Source organism: Ranitomeya variabilis, chromosome 2 (assembly GCF_051348905.1).
Source record: "Ranitomeya variabilis isolate aRanVar5 chromosome 2, aRanVar5.hap1, whole genome shotgun sequence".
NCBI classification, from domain to species: Eukaryota; Metazoa; Chordata; class Amphibia; order Anura; family Dendrobatidae; genus Ranitomeya; species Ranitomeya variabilis.
Genome location: NC_135233.1, coordinates 351,430,165 through 351,452,675, shown reverse-complemented (window position 1 = coordinate 351,452,675; position 22,511 = coordinate 351,430,165). Strand labels below are relative to the sequence as shown.

Below are 22,511 nucleotides of genomic sequence, written 5' to 3'. Positions count from 1 at the left end.
CAATAAAGGTGCTCTTCATCGTTTGTCCAACCACCAGTTAGGACATGGCAAGTTTTGAGATGTCACATTTGTACAGCACCACAGATTTCATATCAGGCCCTGGTTTTATGGTCTGCATATGGTCCCCAGGTCTCCGTACCTGAACTTACAGCCTCATGTATGGTCAGGAGACCCGCAGGGCGTATACTGACTATGAATTACGTCCTTTTGAATCCAACCTAACATATCTCTCATTTTGTGCATTTCTGTTTAGACCTCCCTGGATGGACAGATCAAGCCATGACCACCACAGCCCCCTCTAACTTCCAGATGGGTCATCGCCGAACCCCATCTGAGGCCGAGCGATGGCTGGAGGAGGTAGCAAAAGCCGCCAAAGCCCAACAGCAGCAGCAACAACAGCTACAAGAGCCCATGCCTCAACCCATGGTGGCTGTGCCCATGGCAGTACCACCTGCTGTGCAGGCATATCCCGTCTCGTACGAAGCCACCCCTGCTCCTCTTGGCATGTTTATTGCTCCTCACATGCAGTCAGCCTATGTACCAGTAGGTAGTTATACTTCATCTATGGCAAATAGCATGTCATACCCTGCTCCAAGTGTGCCAGTGGTGGGTATTACTCCATCTCAGATGGTGGCTAATGTTTTCTGCTCGGCCACCCAAGTACCATCATCCAACCTGGCAAGTAAAACCAACCCATTCCCACAGAACATGCTGCACTCTTCAACCACAAGTGTCCCGAATCCTGCCCCATCACAGCCATCCGGACCAAAGTCAAATGGCACTGCCAATGGCACATGGCCCCCAGATCCTAGCCAGCTGAGATTGGCCTCCACGGCACAGGAAGTGGACCAGTTTGAAGCTCAGTGGGCAGCGCTTGAATCCAAGTCTCAGCAACGTATGGCCAACCCTTTCTCCAACGAACTTCAGAAAACTTTCCAGATAGAATTGTAGCCAAGATGTCACCCTGTCTATAAAAACTCTGTTCAGGATCTACAGCCGGTTCAGGATCGGCCCGTAGGACATGCCAACTCCACCGTTCAGCAAACCTGTGTCTAGAAAGACTCCAGATATCAGTCACTGGGGGGGTGGGTATAACTGGAGATCAAAAAGACGACATCTGCATTAGTGGATAGGATCGATAAGGGCTGCCCGATACCCACTGGGGCCGAGGATTGCCAGACTTGATGACCGAATGTGTCAAAATAAATCCTGAAAGATCTTGATTTATGAGAAATAATGTACGATGGGGACACGGATGTAGGAAGCATGAGCGTTTTAAGAGTCTGTGATTGCGGAAGGGTTAGGTATGTGCAGAGGTGGTATGCGGTAAGTGATAGGGAGGCGCTGGGGTGGGATACACCGGAGGTGTAGGCGAGGGCCCTGTTTCGCTGTCCATGTGGTGCTGCTTGGGTTGCTGTATCCAGGGTATCATGTTTTCTTATTTATTTGTATATATTGTCTGTCTCTTCTAAGTTATTCATTTATATGGGAATGCTGCCTTCTGCACGAAAAGAATGGCAGAGCTGTGACGAAAATGGAAGCTCGGCCATAGACGCAAACATAAATGAAAGCTCAGCCTTAGACGCAAACATAGAAGGGGGGTATTCCATCTATGGCTAATAAAGAGATGTTGCCTGGAAATGGGGGATCAGAAGAATGGGGAATTTGTATCCCCCAATGGGGCATTTTTATGTGGATGCGACAGGTCAGATGTCCAAATTACTGCCCATCCATGGGTATGCTGGAAACGGCGAGTGCAGCACTCGGCAGCCCTATAGGAAGTGAATGGAGCACAGGTCACAAATACGCAAATGGGATAAAAGTTCCTCATTCTGCCTATCCGTACCGGTCCCAATGGTCTGTCCCCGGCCGACCAGCAAGTGGTCCACTCCTTACAATTATCCCAAGAAAATCAGGACTGTTGGCGAAAACACAGAGATCTTGCCAGGATCAATACACAAAAACGTCCATAGCACCAACATAAATGGCGCAAGTTTATTAATTAATCTATGTCATTAGATTGCGCCCTTTACTTGTTGCTTCGGACTTCTTGACTTGTGTGATTGGCATCCCCTACCCAGACCTGTAAAGTATCTCAATTATCTGAAACTTTTCTCTCTGCGTCTATGGCCGGTTTTATACCGTGTGTTCCCAGCACATAGTGGAGGTGGATGTGATAAGTGACCTCCATATTGGTTCTTCTGACCACTCCACAGCCTCTGCTTTGCACCGGGGAGGGTAGCTTCACTGTTTCATCTCGTTTCTTTGTGCCAAATTGTAATCCACTCCAGGTTTCTTCTGTCATACGTGACCAAACCATCGATCACGGCGAAGATGGCTACATTTCACATGGAGAACCATATACGTTTTATGTTGTTTTTTTTTCTTTTTATAGTTTTTGTTTTTATTTTTTACATATTTTTTTTATGAATGTAACTTAAATGCCAAATGTATCTCATATTTAATATATATTTTCTTAGTTCTGTTGCATCTGTTAAAGTTATCTTTCCGATATATAAAGTGACCAAATACCCTGGAGAAGTCGCTTCATGGTCCGGTACATTACAAGTGCAGCGATGTTTTGTGAGTTTCTCCACCTTTTGGTGTCTTCCATGGATCAGTATAGGGAGTAAGGATTGTTATATATACAGTACAGACCAAAAGTTTGGACACACCTTCTCATTTGAAGATTTTTCTGTATTTTCATGACTATGAAAATTGTACAATCACACTGAAGGCATCAAAACTATGAACTAACACGTGGAATTATATACTTAACAAAAAAGTGTGAAACAACTGAAAATATGTCTTATATTCTAGGTTCTTTAAAGTAGCCACCTTTTGCTTTGATGACTGCTTTGCACACTCTTGGCATTCTCTTGATGAGCTTCAAGAGGTAGTCACCAGGAATGGTCTTCCAACAATCTTGAAGGAGTTCCCAGAGATGCTTAGCACTTGTTGGCCCTTTTGCCTTCACTCTGCGGTCCAGCTCACCCCAAACCATCTCGATTGGGTTCAGGTCTGGTGACTGTGGAGGCCAGGTCATCTGGCATAGCACCCCATCACTCTCCTTCTTGGTCAAATAGCCCTTACACAGCCTGGAGGTGTGTTTGGGGTCATTGTCCTGTTGAAAAATAAATGATGGTCCAACTAAATGCAAACCAGATGGAATAGCATGCCGCTGCAAGATGCTGTGGTAGCCATGCTGGTTCAGTATGCCTTCAATTTTGAATAAATCCCCAACAGTGTCACCAGCAAAGCACCCCCACACCATCACACCTCCTCCTCCATGCTTCACGGTGGGAACCAGGCGTGTAGAGTCCACCCGTTCACCTTTTCTGCATCGCACAAATACACGGTGGTTGGAACCAAAGATCTCAAATTTGGACTCATCAGACCAAAGCACAGATTTCCACTGGTCTAATGTCCATTCCTTGTGTTCTTTAGCCCAAACAAGTCTCTTCTGCTTGTTGCCTGTCCTTAGCAGTGGTTTCCTAGCAGCTATTTTACCATGAAGGCCTGCTGCACAAAGTCTCCTCTTAACAGTTGTTGTAGAGATGTGTCTGCTGCTAGAACTCTGTGTGGCATTGACCTGGTCTCTAAGGCTACTTTCACACTAGCGTTTTTTTGCATACGTCGCAATGCGTCGTTTTGGCGAAAAAACGCATCCTGCAAAGTTGTCTGCAGGATGCGTTTTTTCCCCATAGATTTACATTGGCGACGCATTGCGACGTATGCACACACGTTGCAACCGTCGTGCGACGGTTGCGTCGTGTTTTGGCGGACTGCCGGCAGCAAAAAACGTTACATGTAACGTTTTTTTGTGCCGACGGTCCGCCATTTCCAACCGCGCATGCGCGGCCGGAACTCCGCCCCCACCTCCCCGCACCTCACAATGGGGCAGCGGATGCGTGGAAAAACAGCATCCGCTGCCCCCGTTGTGCGGCGCATTCACTGTGACGGGCCGAGTACGACGCTAGTGTGAAAGTAGACTAATCTGAGCTGCTGTTAACCTGCGATTTCTGAGGCTGGTGACTCGGATAAACTTATCCTCAGAAGCAGAGGTGACTCTGGGTCTTCCTTTCCTAGGGCGGTCCTCATGTGAGCCAGTTTCTTTGTAGTGCTTGATGGTTTTTGTCACTGCACTTGGGGACACTTTCAAAGTTTTCCCAATTTTTCGGACTGACTCGTTTTTCTTTACTTGGCTGCTTTTTTCTTGCCATAATACAAATTCTAACAGTCTATTCAGTAGGACTATCAGCTGTGTATCCACCAGACTTCTGCACAACACAACTGATGGTCCCAACCTCATTTATAAGGCAAGAAATCCCACTTATTAAACCTGACAGGGCACACCTGTGAAGTGAAAGCCATTCCCGGTGACTACCTCTTGAAGCTCATCAAGAGAATGCCAAGAGTGTGCAAAGCAGTCATCAAAGCAAAAGGTGGCTACTTTGAAGAACCTAGAATATAAGACATAATTTCAGTTGTTTCACACTTTTTTGTTAAGTATATAATTCCACATGTGTCAATTCATAGTTTTGATGCCTTCAGTGTGAATGTACAATTTTCATAGTCATGAAAATACAGAAAAATCTTTAAATGACAAGGTGTGTCCAAACTTTTGGTCTGTACTGTGTATATGTATATATATATAATTCAAGATTCTAAAGAAGTGGTCAATGGTGGAGAAACTTGGCCAAACAATACATTTAAAGGTCTAAAGGGGGTTGTGCATAGTTGGAAAAACATGACTGATTTTCTCCGGAAACTAAGCCACACCTGTTTATGGGTTATCCATGATATTGTAATGACGTTCCATTAAAGTCAATGGGGGCTGAGCTGCAGTACCACACACAACCTGTAGAGAGGTGAGGTGCTGTTTTTGGAGGAAATCTCCTACATTTTGGTCAGCCTTTTTAAAAGAAATCTCAAATGAAGCACAGGAGCCCTGGGTACACTATACTACGTGTCACGTAGCATCAGACCTACCTAACTACCAGATGCAGATCTCTTACCATCATCTTGTAGCAAAGCTTTATCTATTAGACACAAGGACAGCAGTCATTAGCTTCGTCTATCAGTGTCTTAAAGAAATTGGTGATAGACACTATAAAAAAAAAATGTTCAGTGGACCGTCCCCTTAACTGTTTCGCCAATGGGGGATCACGACTAGTTTGTTCACCTTTCCCAAGTTTTCCTACATGCTCCATTTTCTTCCATATGTTTACACGGGAGATCTGATGTTGGAGGAGAGTCGGGGCCCCTCATACACACTGGGTGGTTGGCCAGTTCTGCACATTTGGCTGACATTAATCAGCTACGGTGTTAGTAAATGTCCTAAGCTGTATGGGGAACGTATTCTGCCCAATTGTTGGAAGTCCTAGACTATGAGCTATGAATGTCTTACATGTACAGTCTGTGCCTATGCAGAGGATTTGGAGCTGTGTGTGAGTAAAATACAGCCCGGACCACCACAAAAATATATTAACAGAATGTTGGTTCCAAAGGGGTATTCCCAAATTGGCAACTTTCTGATTACTGTAACCCCCACATGTCCGGTTACGATGGAGTGGTGGCCGTACATGCATTGTCTATTGGACAGCCGAAGATAGCCAAGCCCTGTACTTGGCCAACGGGGCATCTCGGAGCTCCATTCTCGGGACCAGTGGGAGACTCAGCAGTCATCCCCCAGCGATCCACAAATTATCATCTATCCTGAGAGTAAATTGGGAATAACCCTCTAAGTCCCATGATGAATATTTAAACATTAATTACAGGCTCCGTAAGGGATCACCCCAGGGCTGGTTTCACACGTCCAACATTCTTAGTCCGAGTAGAGACCGCGATGTCCGGACTGACCACCAGTCTCCTGACCTGGAATCGACAGCCTCATATATGCCTACGAATTCCTTGCGTTTTGGACAGGAGACCCCCTGCCTATCTGGACATTAAGATCTGATCTCAGACCTTGGAAGTTGGATGTGTGAAACTGGCTTTTGTTTCTTACTATCAGGAAAAATAGTGATTAGAAAAACTTAAAGGGAGTGTTTCTGCCCAAATTGAGAGTATAATCTAAGCACATAGCCATGTGGGAGATAAAGCCCCTTATAAAGATCACACGTTTATTCTAATCGGCGCCTCTGTTCGGTGGACACTGAATGTTAATCAAGCAATTAGGGTGCACCCTCTGTGAAGCCAAGAGGTTCAATATATCGCTCCACCCTCTTGATTTGCATGTCCCCGCCTCCCTCACTGGTGATTGTAGAGAAAGCTCAAGCAAGCCAATAAGGCTCATCACCAGTGAGGGAGGCGGAGACATGCAAAACCAGTGGGCAGCGCACTGAGCCATTTGGCCACACCCAGGGTGCACTGAGCTCCATAATTGTCATGTTTAATTAAACTTCAGTTTCTGCAGAAGTGGGGGGCAGCAATTAATCACTATTAATGCTATTTATATAGTGGCTGTATCCCTGTAAGACTATGTACTTAGGTTTTACTGTCAGTTTGGGCTGATAGACTCCCTTTAAGAAGTACAGATAAAAAGTAGTTCTTTGAGAAGAGTCTAGAGGAGGGGGGTTGAAGTAATAGTGAGGGTCCTTCATAAGTTTTTGGCATCCAACAAGTTTGTTCATGAAGAAAAGCCAATTTTTAAAGATGACCTCATGTATTTAAATCCCCCCATCGATCGCCATCCCAGATAGTGAAACATTAGTATTGTTAGACCGCCATCTGCTGGGCACAGAGAGAATTTGCAGTCAATGTCTGTATGTATATATTATCTGCTGTATATGTGTCTGGCGGAGATCAATAATTGGTCCTTTTCCTGCTATTCCCCGAGGACAGAGTTTACAATTATATCTGCTGTTCTGTAAGCTTGAGGGGGTAAAAAATAGAAAAGAGATATATTATATATATATATAAAAAAATCAATTTTATTTTATCCTCAACACCAGGGAAATTGTGACCCATCCCCAAAACAGACTAACCGCCATATATATCTATAGACTATAACCGTATATAATGTGTATATAAACATCTCTGTACATATTCAGGAGAATTGACTCAGGTGTCTGTTTAAAGTGTACATTTACCTTCATGATAGATTATTATACGCGGATCGTGTGTACAAGTGTATAAATTCCTCATTTACATTATATTCCAGGCGTGTATAAGAGTGTATTTACCGTACATGCTGGATGTATTCAGGTATCACAAATGGAGTCACCGCATAGTTACCAATATTTCTGGGGATGTATAAAGGGGTTGTCCCCGTTTAGAAAAAAATGTCCTATAAGTTCCATTAGTAATTAAAAAAAAAAAGTGTGCTTTATTCACCCTTCTCAGGTCCAGTTCTGAGTTTCCACCTCTCGTCCCGGTGGCTGTTATTGTCGACAGCTCTGCAGCCAATCGGTGAGCTCAGAGGCTACATCGACAGTCTGTGATGTCATTGATTGGCTGCAGTGCTAATGACGTGATGTCAGCGCTGCAGACAATACCAGGCACCAGGAGCAGCAGTAAAGACTCTGAGCCAGACCAGGTGAGGATGAGTAAAGCACATTTTTTAAAAAATTCCTTAATTGTTTTTATTACTAATGGAGAAAATAGGAAAAACTTTTCTTTTTTTAAAAGGGGCAACTCTTTTTTAAGCCCTGTCCATGCCTTCCCACAAAATGCCCACTTTTGGCACAGGACTCCTGGGAAATCCAGGACAGGTGGCAACTATGCCTCAGTCTGGCAAATGGCTAAAAAAAATGTATCTATATTTTCAGACAAGCATTTTAAAGAGGAGGACAATATTGATATCCAATTCTTAGGATAGGTCATTGTCAGATACGTGAAGCCCCCACTGATTAGAGTTGAACGGGACCCTGGTCCAGTGGCCTTGTTGGTGGTCCAATGGCCTCCTTGGTGGTCCAGTGGCCTCCTTGGTATTCCGCACCCTCTGCACCTGAGCCCTGCAGACCTCCTCCTTCCTACTGGAATCTCTGGCGCATCTTCTAATTAGTGGACTCATTGCAGTGTGATGAGTGCATGTCGCCAAGCCAGACTTGCTAATCAGAAGAAGTGCTGGGGATGCCGGCAGGTAAAAGGAGGTCTGCAGGGTTCTGAATGGGCTATTGATGTGGCCACTGGACTAGAGTCCTGAAAAAAAAATAAGCTCCACTCCACCACTGATCTGTTGATGTGGCGCTCTGATGTGGCCCTTCCACTATTTGCTTGGCACAGCGCCATGTATTGTCTTGTGGCCATACTTGGTATTACAACTTGGTCTTATCCACTGCAAAAAAAAATCCACAGCTGTGCTTGTTATATAATGACAAGGCCACAGGGCACTAAGACTATTTTAATCAGTATTGATAATGACCAATACTAAGAAAAGCTAATCAATAGTAAAGCTCGTTAGATGTGCAATATTATTTATAGAAATGGGCCTCAACTCAATTACATAATTATAGCCAAAGTCGTCAACTTGTCTTTCAACTACTGCAAGTGATCAACTATTGTCAAGCACAGTTTTTGTAAAGCAACTCGCAAAAAAAGAGCCTCAGTCAGTGAGCTACTACAGAGACCGTCACACAAGGATAGGTGGGGTACATTGATGACGTATATATCTATAGGGGGTAGGTAGTCGTTACTCCTGGTGGACTGTGGGTGAATTAGGCCATATTATGAGTTGGTGAAAGTCCTGTTACCGATTTGGATATTACTAGCACATGTGGGGCTCTGTCAATTACTGCCATTCAAAGACCAAGTGGGTCGCGGGACGAGGCTCAGAAATAACACTGCCATTTGCAATCTTTCGTAAATCATCATATATATATATATATAAAAAAAATCTTATGGGTTTCTTAAAGAAAACGCAAGAGATTCAAAAATTCTCACTTTTCCCAGTCTATTCTATAAGCTAAAAAAACATGAAGAATCACAAATCCTGACTGTCCGGATTTTGTATCTAATCCTGTATTTGTATTATAACATTGTGAAAATTGAAAATAAATCCAGCGACCTCCTAAAAGTCAAACTGTGTGATGGAGCCTAATTTACTTGGTGGTGTTTTAACGTGTAAAGCATGGTGGAGAGAGAGGGAAGTATGCAGAGCCAATGGTGGGACAGGATTTTAGATTATCCTCAAACTCCAGTGGACACAACAGCTAAGCTGGAGTCACCGTGTCCTAATGAAATGGACCTAAAAAGGAAGCAACACCGAAGAAAATACTTGGGAGGTAAGCATCACTCAAAAGTTTGGACTTAAAAAGGATCTGTCACTTGCCATAAATATGTTGGGGTTTTTTTACCTGCAGCAAATGCCGCCATTCTCCCGATTCTAGCGTTGTTTTTCTTTCGTTCCTGCGCCTCTCCATTGCTGAGATATCGGCTCTTCTTCCCTGAATATAAATATAGTCTTTTAGTGAACTGGGCGTGGTTTTGTTGAATACGCCCACAGGAATAATTAAGAATCACGCCTCGGTAGCTCTAAAGACTAGATTTACATGCAGAGAAGAGGGGGTCATATCTCAGGAATGGAGAGGAGCAGGAAGAAAAGAAAAACAGTGCCTGATTCAGGAGAACAGCGACATTTACACCAGGTCAAAAAAATTACATTTTTGGTAAATTATACGTTCTCTTTAAAGGGGCACAACTGGGCATCCTATTGAAAGTGTGCTGCCTACTCATACTATATCCTTACTATGTCATCCATAGGTCCAAACAGAACATATGGACGAGGGTTATCTTCATGTGGCAACCCTATTAATGGCCTGCGAGTGTTGATTTCATAACAAACAAAAATGGCGATAATGATGTCCTAATATACATTATGTATGAATTCCGCAGAAACAGGATGCTAAAATTTAAAACTTTTTTAGAAAAAGTTCAGCTAGGGAAAATTGTCTTCAGCCCAAGAACTGAGCTATACGAGACAGACTGGCTGCAAAGGACTCTGTCTGCAAAGCCCATTGTTCCAGCAACCAGTGTCTTTCAGAGGATAACTATTTTTCTCAACCGCTGGATTAGCATTGTCCTTGTAAGAAATGGGGTAAATGCTGCTATAGTCCGGAATCCGGTGTTGTTTTTCTTTTGTTCCAGCTTCTCTCCGCTTCTGAGACATGGTCCCGTCTTCCCTGTATGTAAATCTAGTATTTTTTTTTATCAAATAAGCTGTGATCCTCAAGAAAAGTCAAGGACCATGCTCCCCTTTGATGAAAATACTAGATTTATACACAGGGACTAGGGGTGATATCTCAGGAATGGAGAAGAGCTGGAACAAAAGAAAACCACCAGATTCAGGAGAAAAGCGTAATTTATGTAATGTGGTGCACGGCATTAGTCGTGGACGAGGTACCAGTCTTTCACGCCCCTTGCACACGAAGATGGGGGTCCTGGTTGGGTGTGTGGACTTTGTCTTCGGGGGCTCTTGCAGGCTGCGTGATGCCGGTGACTTCTGCTGTCCAGGACTATCTGCTGAGAGGTTCAATGAGTGAGACCACCAGTCCGCATTAAAGTTTTTTACTGAACAGTTATGTACAATAGATAGCGAGGGCATAACTTCAAGAAAGTTTCCTTTACAACATGGAGCATTTTCACACACGGTCACTCTACCTCTTCCAGGCTTACTTGCTTTTGTCCCCAAGTTCCTCCACCTTCATCACAACCCAGCACAGGACTACAGTCCAGTAAGTGAGTCCTGTCCTTAACCAGCAGTTCTACATTGTTTTTCCTGCTTCTAGGCTTCCCATCTCAGGACCATTCTCCAGTGCATTACTCTGTCTTTCTGTCACTTTTCCTTGTCTCTACTCCGGATCTCGCTATCCACTGCCTCGGTCTCAACTCATGTTAGGGACACGCACGTCACGCAGCTCTGCTGACTTGTCCGACCTTAGGTCTGCTTCCACTGCAGGCTAAGCCCTATCTGACTTCCTGTCTGTCCCTTCGCCTTATCCCCTCCCACTCTGGGCTAGTCCCAAACCTTAACTCTCCCTACTGTCGCGCAGAACACACTACTGTGACAACTAAGGCATGTCACAATACACATTACAACAATTTCTTCAAAAGTGGAATATGGGCAGTATGTCCACCTCCTTACATTTGCACCAGATTAAAATATATATTTATGGGTGATCTCTGATGTATTTATGAGCATGTTGGCATTTTAATTCTAACTACAGCTGTGAAAATTTGGTATTGAGATTTCTTCGCTAGCCCACGCTACCCTGATCTCTGACTACAAAAACTATTTTGCTACTGTCGGTGATGATCCAGAGAGACAAAAATGGACACTTCTAATGGTTTTCAGTAAAATATTTATTAAAACATTCTGATTAAACACTGGATTACTACATCAAAACTCTACTTAAAAAAAAAATAAAATAGAAATAAAAGAAAGCAGGAAGGGGGTTAGTTGGTACTTTACAAAACGATAGATTCCACTTCAAATATAAAGTTTTAATTTTTTTTCTTTTAATAATTAACAATAATAGTAAATACAAAAAAAACATTATACATCTTGTAGTAACTTCTAGATCAATGCTCTTCAATCGGTGGTTCTCCGGCTGTTGCAAAACTCTAAGCATGAAAAGACAAAGAGCCACAGGTTGGAGATCACTGTTCTAGAGATTCATGGTTATCTTTACATGAATGTGTTGTTATCGATGATGAACACAGATATCACAACAGTCGGCAGGGCAAGAAACTCTCTCACACGCAAGCATCATACGCTAACCTCCCAAAGAAAAAAAAAATCCCTATGTTCTACACACAGCTACATAGACTCCGGTATCTTCAGAAAAGTAGACTTGGACTAACTTGTGCTTAACCTTGAAACCACCCCTAAACTTCGCGGGTACCGCAAATTATTTTCAGCAGAAAGTGACAGCGTTGGGTTAAAGAGTTACTAATGTAGAATGAGTTGAGGTCATTGAACTTTTCTTTTTAAAGATTACCCAGTTTCACTGGTAGCTTTTATAGGTCAAGTCAAAGAAAGCTCTAAAGGACTCTCAAAAGTTGGCCATGGTTTTGGGGTCTCTGATAATTTATATGGAGTTTCTAAAAACTTCCAAAAGTAGTATCTGGGCTTTTGTGACCCAGCAAGGGCTTTATAAATTTAAAGAGAGTATATGTCTCTTCATGAGTAGATCACAGGACCATAAAGGTAAAGACAAAGCTGTGATGAAGGACGCTATGTCACGATGGCCTCATATGTTTACTTATTGCCAAAAGAGGAGAATCTCCAAAAATATGCTGGCAACTAGGTTTTTGGTTAAGTTGTTTTTTTTTGGTTAAAAAGGTGGGGCAAGTTTATATAAAATGGTAGATGTTGAGAATAAAGAGTGTATCTCCACCCATATACAAGGCTAAAACATGGCGTAATGTTGGAGCATTTACTTGACACAAAAATGTGGTTCTGAAGGATACATTAAACTGAATTTTTACCGTAATTTGAAGGTCACACCAAAGTGACCCTGTGGAAGTCCAAAAATAAATCTTATACTTACCTCAAATGATCTCTGATAGCATTGCTGCAATTCTAAAATCTAGGTGGAGATATGGCGGTAGTCATGCTCTTTGTAATATCCAAGAAAGGCGTAATATCCAAGAAAGGCGTGTTCTCCATATAAATATCGGTCTATAGAATCACTTAGCTCATCATATGTTACTCAGTGAAATATGTGAATTTTACATAAATTGAATGATTATTCCCATAATTATAAATAGGTATTGTTTGATAGTGCTTTTTAACAACAAGCCATTTTGCCAAGTCCCTACAGATTTGTTTTGGCACCTTGTTAATCCTGCCTGTTCAGCTATCTACTGTCTCCACTGGAAGAAGCTCCGATGTTGCTTGAAGGGTTATTTTCATATTCATAAAAGGGCATTGTGAAAAGAAGGCTTTTTGCAATTTGATACTTGTTAAAATTTGCAGCCATTCTTGATATTAACACTTTTATTTACATCTTGTTGTCTAGGAAACCGACCACCTTTGCTGTCTAGCTTGTAAGTTCTGCCCTGAAGCTGGCTCATATTAAAAGCTAACAGTGGTGGTCGATTTCCTAGGTAACAAGCTATAAGCAAAAGAAAAGTCTTAATATCTCAGGAACAACTGAACATTTTAACAAATTGAAAATGATGAAAAGCCTTGGCTTGTTTTTACAAGCACTGTCTGATGATACACTATGAAGATGGGAATAATCCTTTAAGAAAAATATCTTGGGACAAAAATAATTGGGCAGGATTATGAAGGTGGGGTAAGATTATTAAATGTGTGAAGCCACCCACTATTGTACTGTACCCATACCCTGGCTATGCATGTATCCTATAGAGTTTCTATGCTCAACTTTGCCTAAATCACCTAATGGTCTGCGATTTTTTTTTCTCAAAACCAAGCATTTGGGTGACCAATCTCATTATTTAGTTTTAGAAAAGCGAAAAATCTAAAAATATTACTTAAGCCCCTGGGGATGTCAGTTCCACTATCTGTGGCTGTTCAGATTATGGTATGGTAGTTACAACCCTACTCAAAACTGTATTTCTTAGAGAGTCCATATTGCATAGCGTGAAGCAAACACCATATTTCATCTACATGTCTACGCCTCCTCTAAGAACCCTGGCATGTAATGCGTTAAATAATAAACACATCAATTTAGAAGGATTAAAACACAGACAAGTATGGTAACCTTCATTGAGACAGTTTTGGAGGGGCGCCATTGTAGTTACTGAGGTGCAGGAGAAAATTAGAGTGGAGAGATTATTTTGGAACATGCAGCCTGCAACATTTCAGGATAGTTGGCAAATCAAGTCCTTGAGCTAACAAACATATTGTCTTATATGGCCAGGGTCTTCTCTGTTACAGTCTCTGTCTTGATTTGTTTTGTTGTTGTAACTTTTATAAAGCCCAAGGTTGTCTCTTCCTCTGTCATGGTTTCTTCTTCTTGATGGGTAGTAAAGCTCACCTGCGGAAGGCTGATTTCGAAACCTTCTTGTGAACTTTCTTCTTTTATCTCTTTACTTGATTCTGTTTCTGCCCCTAATTTTGAGTTCAGAGATAACTTGGGAATCTTATATTTTGTTGACTTGTCTTTACCGGAGTCACCCACATTGTCTTTCTGTATGCCACTATTGTCCACTGTGTATTCCCCCTTTGATTTACTTGAAAGGAATCCAAGAGAGAGACGACTCATCCCTGATTTTGATTCACCCTCACTCACATTTTCCATAGTTGCCATCTCTGTTCTTGCAGACGAGGTAATTATGCGATCTTCACCCTTCTCTTTTTTCTTAAAACCAGAGAAAGCGATTTTAGGAGACTTAAATTTAGAGGAAAAGGAGCTCTCTGTACCTTCATCCTTTGATTCAGGCTCATCTGTCTTGACCAATTTGAGGTTCATTTCTGAGTCTATTTCTTTGCCCTTGTATGGTGATGAAAATTCAACCTTAGGAAACTTGAGTTTACCAACTTTTATAAAACCATCTTGAGATCCATTCTGAGCCGATACTTCAGTCTCACCATTCACATGGCCAGATGTTCCATTGATATTTAAATCTCCAGAATGTCCCTTGGAGGAGGAAAACCCTAATTTGGGGAACTTAATTTTTGAAGGCTTAGCAGTGACATCACTGGAGTCTGCTTCTGTTTCTTCCTCTCCGTTAACTTCAGACCCTTTACCTTTGCCTTTTGACCGACCAAAAGAAGGCTTCATTTTTATTTTTGGCAATTTAATCTTCAGTTCTGGACTTGTGTCTATGTCAGATGATATTAGACCCCCACTTTTGTCCTTGGTTTTGCTGAGTGAGAAAATATTTTTTTTCGTCTTTTTCCCTTCATGTTGATCAGACTCATGTTCAGAGCGTAAGCCTTTTATACCGATCTCGCTGTCTTTTGTCTCTGCCATTAATTTGGGTGGAGAAAGTTCTACATCTCCAGCTTTTGGTATGCCGACTTCTAATTTTGGTAGTTTTACTTTATATTTCTTTTCAGCATCTTCTTCAATAGTGTCATGTTTGCGTTCTTCCTTGATTTTACTGCTCTTCTTTGGAGAATCGCCACCTTCTAAGTCCTGTGATCGTTTCTGATCCACTTCATATTCACCATGTGCTTTACTCTTTGGAGTAGACAGTTCCACATCTGGCATTTTGAACAATGATTTCTTACCCTTGGATTCCTCATCAAGAGAAATCTCCATGTCATCATCTCCCTTTCGTCCCGGTAGACCAATTGTTGGCATCTTAATTTTTGGCATTTTCAACCCTACATCTAATTCTAACTCCTCAATATTTGATGATGCAATGCTTTTAACCTTGCTAACTGCATCAGTATGACCACCTTCCACTGATGTCTTTTCACCTTCATCCCTTGAAAATCCAACATCAGGCAAAGTGATTTTGGGCATTTTAAGCTTTAACTCTGTACTCTCTTCAGATGGATGCAAAGGTTCTGTGCCAGCTTCTGCAGTCCCTTTTGATTTTCCAAATGATGGCATTTTGATCTTGAAAGTATGGCTATTGTCAGAATCTTCACGATCTGACACCTTTAGATCACCTTTCTCAGCCATTTTAATTTTGTGGTCACTTTCTAACTCTGTATCCTCCCATCCTTTCCCTTTAAGAGATCCTACTTGGAGTTTAGGCATTTTTATTTTGAAGCCCATGATTCCAGATTCAGAACTATCTTCTGTTTTGGAAGCCTTCACACCTGGTTTGATAGGGCCTTCCTCTACACCTGTCACAGAGCCACCAAATTTGGGCAGCTTTATTTTTGGCATCTTGAGTTTTAGATCATGTTGCTCACCTTCAGAACCACTTGATTCTACCTTGGACGACTTGGGAAAGTCACTCCCTTTCAAATCCTCTTTGCTTAGACTAATATCTAGTTCCAGTTCTGGAGCTCTTATTTTGGAAGTTGACATTTTTGGGAGCTCTACAGATGGCAAACTGAAGAATCCCTCTGTGGTAGTTACTTCAGTACTTGAACCTTGCATTTTAAAGTCACTTTCAATGAATGGTATGTCATCTTCATCTAATTTTACTTTTGGAAGTGAAATATCAACATTAGGAAGTTTTAACTTGGGCCCTTTGATTTTTCCTTCATATTCAATGCCTTTAGATTTAATGCCACTAATGTCTACCTTGGCTTCCAAGTCCTCAAGCTTTGGCAATTCAACTTTAGGCATCTTTATTTTAGCAGATGATTTTTCCATGCGGGCATGAGCTTCGTGCTCCAAGCCTACTTTGGGCAAACCTATATCTAATTCAACATCTGGAACTGAAACTCCAATGGATGAAAGCATGGGTATTTTTAAATCTCCTCCGTATCTTATAATGTCTGCATCAGAAACATCAACTTCTACTTTTGGTATGGATGTATAGATGTCAGATTTAACACATGGAGCAGAAATTAGTAATGCAGATGCAGCTGAAGGTGCAGATATTTCCAGAGAAGGTATCTTTATTTTATCACCAAGGTGCAGGTCAGAATCTTTAGGTTGCACAGACTTTACGTCTTCAGTCTTAGAAAGTAACACTTCAGCTGTTCGATCACTCTTTATTCCAAATGTAGGTAACTCAACATCAGGAACTTTAATGTGGACATCAGGCATCTGAATATTCTCTTTTGAACCTTTTAAAGTCAGATCTACCTCTGGTGCCTTCACTTTTGGAGATGACATTTTAAATGTTGGTATTTTAATAAAAGAAGTCTTTCCATCTCCACCTTCAGTCTCCAGAGACACTTTTGCTTCCTGTGCAACTGTTTTACTTTTCTTAGGTTTATCTTCTGAAGAACTCACTCCACTTTTTGCCTCAAAAACATCTGTATCTTTTTTTGATATTCCAAATGAAGGCATCTTGATAATAGGCATTTTCATTTTTAGCTCCCTGCCTTTCCCCTTGGCTTCTGCGCTTTTTCCATCTAGTTCACCAGAGGCTTCACCGGCTTTTACTGGTTTTGATGGAGAAACTTTACCTTGAACTTTAATTTTTTCGATGTCTGAATCCTCTTTGCTTTTTCCAAATTTTGGCATGGAAAATTTGGGAAGATTTAACTTTACATCTGGAATGTCAATATTAATCTCGGAAGATTTGTCCGTAACCGTAGAAGCATCTCCTTTTGGAAGTGCAATATCAACGTCTAACTTTGGAGCCGAGATATCAAAAGATGGAAGTTTAACTGATGGAACCTTAACTTTCCCATCTAAAGATAAGTCAGTTTGACCAGCAGAAGCATCCACTTTGGCTTTGCTAGCTTTTTTATCTATTTCCACGTCCTCATCTTGCTTGGATTTAGGAAACATTATTCCAAACTTTGGCATTTTAATTTTTGGTCCTTTGACTGCAAGTCCAGTGTCTCCTTCTGTATCTGTTGTCTTTACATCTATGTCACCTTTCTTAGCTTTGGATCCAGCAATACCAAGTTTACGAAAAGAAAACTTTGGTGCTTTCCATTTGGCCTCAACGTCACCTGAAACAGCTGCTAAGTCTTCTTTCCCAGACACATCAAGTTCAACTGCTGGAATGCCTGCAGTGATGTCCACATCAAGGATTTTAGGTGCATCTATCTCAAGAGATGGAAGAATTACTGATGGCAACTTCACTTTAGCATCTTTATCTTCTACAACAGTTTTTTCTTGTTTTGCTTTAGGAAGTTTCACTTTAGCCTTTTCTTTCATTTCATCAACACCAAACTCGGTGGATTTTCCGAGTCCGATCTCAACTTTTGGCAAACTCATCTTTAGTCCCTTATCGTCTATGTCCTTCCCAGTCTTCATTTCTGCAGTAAGGTGCGGTGGATAAATGTCGCCTGTCACCTTTGGCACATCAAGTTCAACGGCTAAATCTTTGGCTACGTCACTGAGTTTAGGAAGATTTATCTTTGGCATCTGGAACATAGTATCTTTGTCTTCAATAGAAACCTCGGTTCCTTCAGTTTTCGCTTTTGGCAAGTTTAAATCAATATCAAGGCTAGGAGCATCTACCTCGAGAGTTGGCATTTTAATAGAAGGAATGCCTACTTTTGAATCTCCAGTCTGTCCATCAAATGCTATTGAATCCAACTCTACTTTTGGAAACTTGATTGCAACTTTAGGCTTCTCTCCTGAAATACTTAGGTCAGGTTTTTGGAAAGGTAAATTAAGGTCAAATGTTTTAGTTTTAGGAACAGAAATATCCAAGTCGGAAGTAATTATTTTTTCTTCTTTTACTTTCTCACTTTTTAATTTCACATCAGTAGTAGGCATGTGAATTCCGAACTTTGGAGGAGACATGTCAGGTTTTCCAAGTTTTGTTGTCACATCAAACTTTGGCAAGGAAACTTTGGGCATTTTAAACTTCAAGTCTGTACCCTCTAATTCTGATGCTTTTTTATCAATCTTAACTGTGGGGAGGGTGCCCTCTAGTTTAGTTGGCTCACTGTCTTGGACTTTTGGTAATGAAATATCAATTGATGGTATCTTAATTGCAGGAAACTTTAATTTTCCTTCAGCTTCTAAAGAAGAATCTGATCCATCTACCTCAGTCTTTTCTTTTCTCAGGAAACCTCCAAGACTTGGTAGTTTCAGTTTAGGACCTTTCAGTTTAAATTCTTCATGTTCACCTTTCTGAGCTGCCACTTCTGACTCAACATCCTGGACATCATTCTTTAAGCCCAATTTAGGAAGACCTATTTTGGGCATTTTTAGTGTAACATCTGGAATTTCAATAGTACTTTCTGCTTCAACTTTCTCAGACTTCATATCTGTTTGTGGAATAGTGCCAGCATAGGCATCCTTAACTTTCATGCCTATCTTCGGGGTACTTATTTTTGGCATTTTAAGGGACACATCTGGAACCTGAATAGGTTCAACAGAAAGTTCTTCTGACTCCACAGATAAGTCTAGGTCCACTTTTGGTGCAGAGATGTCTATAGATGGAAACTTTAGGGTACTTCTCTTTTGACTATCAGGACTATCTCCTTCAAGTTTCCCTTTAGGAAGAGAAATACCAATTGGTGGAGACTTAGCAGAAGGCATTTTTAACTTTTCCTCTAAAACTTTTCCCTTAATCTCTTTTTTGACTTGAGGAGGGGTTACTTCTGTAGTTTTAGTGAACATGCTAAACTTTGGTAGTTTGATCTGTAGGCCTTGACTAGTAGAGTCTGGTGTTTCGACTTCCACTGAACCATCAACTTTTGGTATACTTAAGTCAATGTCTAATTTAGGTGCTGCTATTTCAACTGAAGGTAATTTGGTTTCAGTCTTTGACCATCCATCGACTAGAAGAGAAACTTCTTGCTCTTTTTCTAATTGTGGTGTACAGATTCCAACTTTGGATAAGAAAGGCAAGCTTATTTTTGCCTCTGGTGTTTCCACTTCACCAGAAGTCACTGGCATCTTAATTTCAACATCTGGAATATTAATTGAGGTGCTTAGGCCTGGTGCCTTTATCCTTTCAGAAATCTCTATCTCACTCTTCATGTGTGTTAGTGGTATATCAAGTTCCAGTTGAGGAGTCTTAAAAACTTTCTCTTCCTTGGCTTCTGTTCCAATCTTTGGTGTTGCAACTTCAATCTTTGGTGCTGCAATTTCAATCTTTGGTGCTGCAAACGTAATATCTGGTTTGGCCACTGTAACATCAACTTTTGGCTTCTTTATTTTAGGAACAGAAATACCAACTTGAGTTGCAGACTTGTCTTTAACTGAAACATCTTTGGACTCTGAAACATCCACTGAATGTCCCCCAACAGCTGCTGCATCTTTGACTCTAAGCCTTGGGAACTTCATCCTCAGCCTTTTTTGTTCTGTGGTGGTTACTTTGGTGGTAGTCTCTGTACTTTTAGTTCCAGCAGTGGCTTCTGTACTTCCCTTGGTTTTTAGAATTTTGGAAAATTTGGGGAAGGAAAATTCAACATCTACTGGTGGAATGTCCAAGCTCGCAGCTGAAAGTTCTGAACCTTTTACGGCTTCTATGGAAGCTTCTGAGTCAGTAAATTGACTTGAAACCTTCTTTTTTTTCTTCTTCACGGGTGTCAGGCTTTTGACAGACTGAAAAAATGAAAAAATATTAGGAAATATATGTATTATATGAAATGAATAGGTTCATTTAGAAATTACAGATTTAGAAATTACAAATCATTTCTAAATCAACTCGACGTGTTTGTAGGAAGAGAAATGCTGCCTATGACCCAAAGAACACCGTTCTGACTGTCAATCATGGAGGTGGAAACATTATGTTTTGGGGGTGTTTCTCTGCTAAGGGCACAGGACTACTTCACAGCATCAACGGGAGAATGGATGAAGCCATGTACCGTAAAATCCTGAGTGACAACTTACTTCCTTCCGCCAGGACATTAAAAATGGGTCGTGGCTGGGTCTTCCAGCAAGACAATGACCCAAAACATACAGCCAAGGCAAACAAGGAGAGGCTCAAAAAGAAGCACATTAAGGTAATGGAGTGGCCTAGCCAGTCTCTAGACTTATGGAGGGAGTTGAAGCTCCGAGTTGCCAAGCGACAGCCTCAAAATCTTAGTGATTTAGAGATGATCTGCAAAGAGGAGTGGACCAAAATTCCTCCTGACATGTGCACAAACCTCATAATCAACTACAAAAAAAATCTGACTGCTGTGCTTGCCAACAAGGGTTTTGCCACCATGTATTAAGTCTTGTTTGCCAGAGGGATCAAATACTTATTTCTCACTACAAAATGCAAATAAATTTATATAGTTCATACAATGTGATTTTCTGGATTTTATTTTTGATATTCTATCTCTGAATGTTAAAATTATAGACTGTTCATGTCTTTGTCAGTGGGCAAACTTACGAAATCAGCAAGGAATCAAATAATTATTTCCTTCACTGTATCTTGTATATAAATATCAAATATTTCCACCAACAGTGTCACACAACATAAATAATTTTGTTTAATCTATGGAATAACTTACCAATTTTGGCATCTTAGCTTTTGGACCCTTCACTTCCACACTCCCGGAGCTTGGAGACACTGTAACATCACTAGACGGCACTGTCCTTTTTAAGCAGTAAGAGACTTTATATTGTTCGGCATACTCGAGGATCCTCAAGGCATCTTCATATTTAATGTTTTCAAAGAAAACTCTGGCACTGATGATCTGGTCCCCTGTGAAAAAAAGTATTATAAGCAAAAGGTACCTATATTAATACCTCTCCAAAAGACCACCTCTTCGAGCAGACCACCTGTATATCCAGATCATACTTTTGGTGATGGGTATATCATGTGAAGTTTTTAGTGCATTATTTATATAATGCCTGGTTCATAATTATCTCTTATACACGTAGGAACCTGTATATCCTAACCAGGGTATGTAAAGAGGAGAGTCCCACTAATAGAAACCACCACTAAACATCATAGAAAGAATGTGTGCTGGTTTTCCTTAAATTAGTCTTCCTACCTCAGACATTTAAGGTATATCTACAGTATAAAATTATGTCTGCTTGGTGCATGTCCCATCTCTGAGTCTCTGTCTCCAACCTAGAGAGTTCCTGGACTCCTTGTCCTGCCTGGTTAGAATCCAGGTAAAAAATGAATGGTAAAGTGGCCACATATCTAAGCCGTTCTCGCTATTTACTTCCAAGGATGTACTTCATGAGCACAGCCGAGCATGCACAGCCACCTACCCATTCATTTGCACCCGGATGCAGCAAAAGGCAATCAAGTAAGCAACTGGGATAGGGCAGGAAATCCCTCAAAAGGGATTAAGTTCTCATCACTATTGTATTCTCACCCATCCCTTGTAGATTGTGAGCCTTCGCAGGCAGGGTCCTCTCTCCTCCTGTACCAGTTATGACTTGTATTGTTTAAGATTATTGTACCTGTTTTTATTATGTATACCCCTTTTCACATGTAAAGCGCCATGGAATAAATGGCGCTATAACAATAAATAATAATAATAATAATCACTAGTTATAATACATGATGTTGACCTTCTCTCTGTATACTCAAGGGCCCTGTAGCTACTACATTTTCTTCCAGTATGGCACATACACACATGACTCTAAACAATATTTACCTTGAAGCAGAGACAAATTTTTGGCGGCAGGGGAGTCCTTGATGACATCTGAAATGAAGAGTCCATCTCTGCCTCCTCCCGAGATGCTTATACCGGACATTCCAGCCTGTGCCTCAGTTTCTACAATCACCTCCACCAACTCTGAAGCTCTTAACTTCTCCTGGAGAAAGATGACAAGATGTTAACCAAAGCAACCTAGAAATATTTACAAGTTTGTCTGCACGTAGCAGCTACTGAAAATTATTCTTTTTCTTACACTGGCGGTTTAGTTGGTTGCAGTCAGTGGTGAGCCACTGAAAGAGGATGACCACGTGGCTGCCATTGAATGTAATAATGAATTGGGAACCCCCCGCTCCAACATTCAGCCTTTAGCATCTGAGACTCAGGAAAGCAGGCACGATGTCATCACTAGATTGTGTCTGCTGTCCACACATTGCACAAAACAGAGCAGCACTTTGGGGGAACTAGGCAAGGTGAGTATTTTTTTTTGTACATTTTGTCA

The 22,511-nt window shown here is 41.3% G+C and overlaps 2 protein-coding genes across 3 annotated transcripts in view; one reads left to right on the top strand and one right to left on the bottom strand.

The window, feature by feature from the left end:
- The window catches only part of NUMBL (NUMB like endocytic adaptor protein), an 80,302-nt gene extending 77,550 nt beyond the window's left edge, over nucleotides 1–2,752 (top strand). For both annotated transcript variants that reach the window (XM_077285582.1, XM_077285583.1), the window contains one exon: nucleotides 254–2,752. In XM_077285582.1, coding sequence (XP_077141697.1) covers nucleotides 254–951 — 698 coding nt within the window. In that variant the 3' untranslated portion in view covers nucleotides 952–2,752. The remainder of the gene's footprint in view (nucleotides 1–253) is intronic.
- A 9,530-nt stretch (nucleotides 2,753–12,282) lies between these two features.
- PRX (periaxin) overlaps nucleotides 12,283–22,511 on the bottom strand; it is a 45,920-nt gene continuing 35,691 nt past the window's right edge. The window contains exons 5-7 of the mRNA XM_077285581.1: nucleotides 22,010–22,169; nucleotides 20,906–21,099; nucleotides 12,283–20,009 (exon numbers count right to left, since the gene is read on the bottom strand). Of these exons, the coding sequence (XP_077141696.1) occupies nucleotides 13,821–20,009; nucleotides 20,906–21,099; nucleotides 22,010–22,169 (6,543 nt within the window). The 3' untranslated portion in view covers nucleotides 12,283–13,820. The remainder of the gene's footprint in view (nucleotides 20,010–20,905; nucleotides 21,100–22,009; nucleotides 22,170–22,511) is intronic.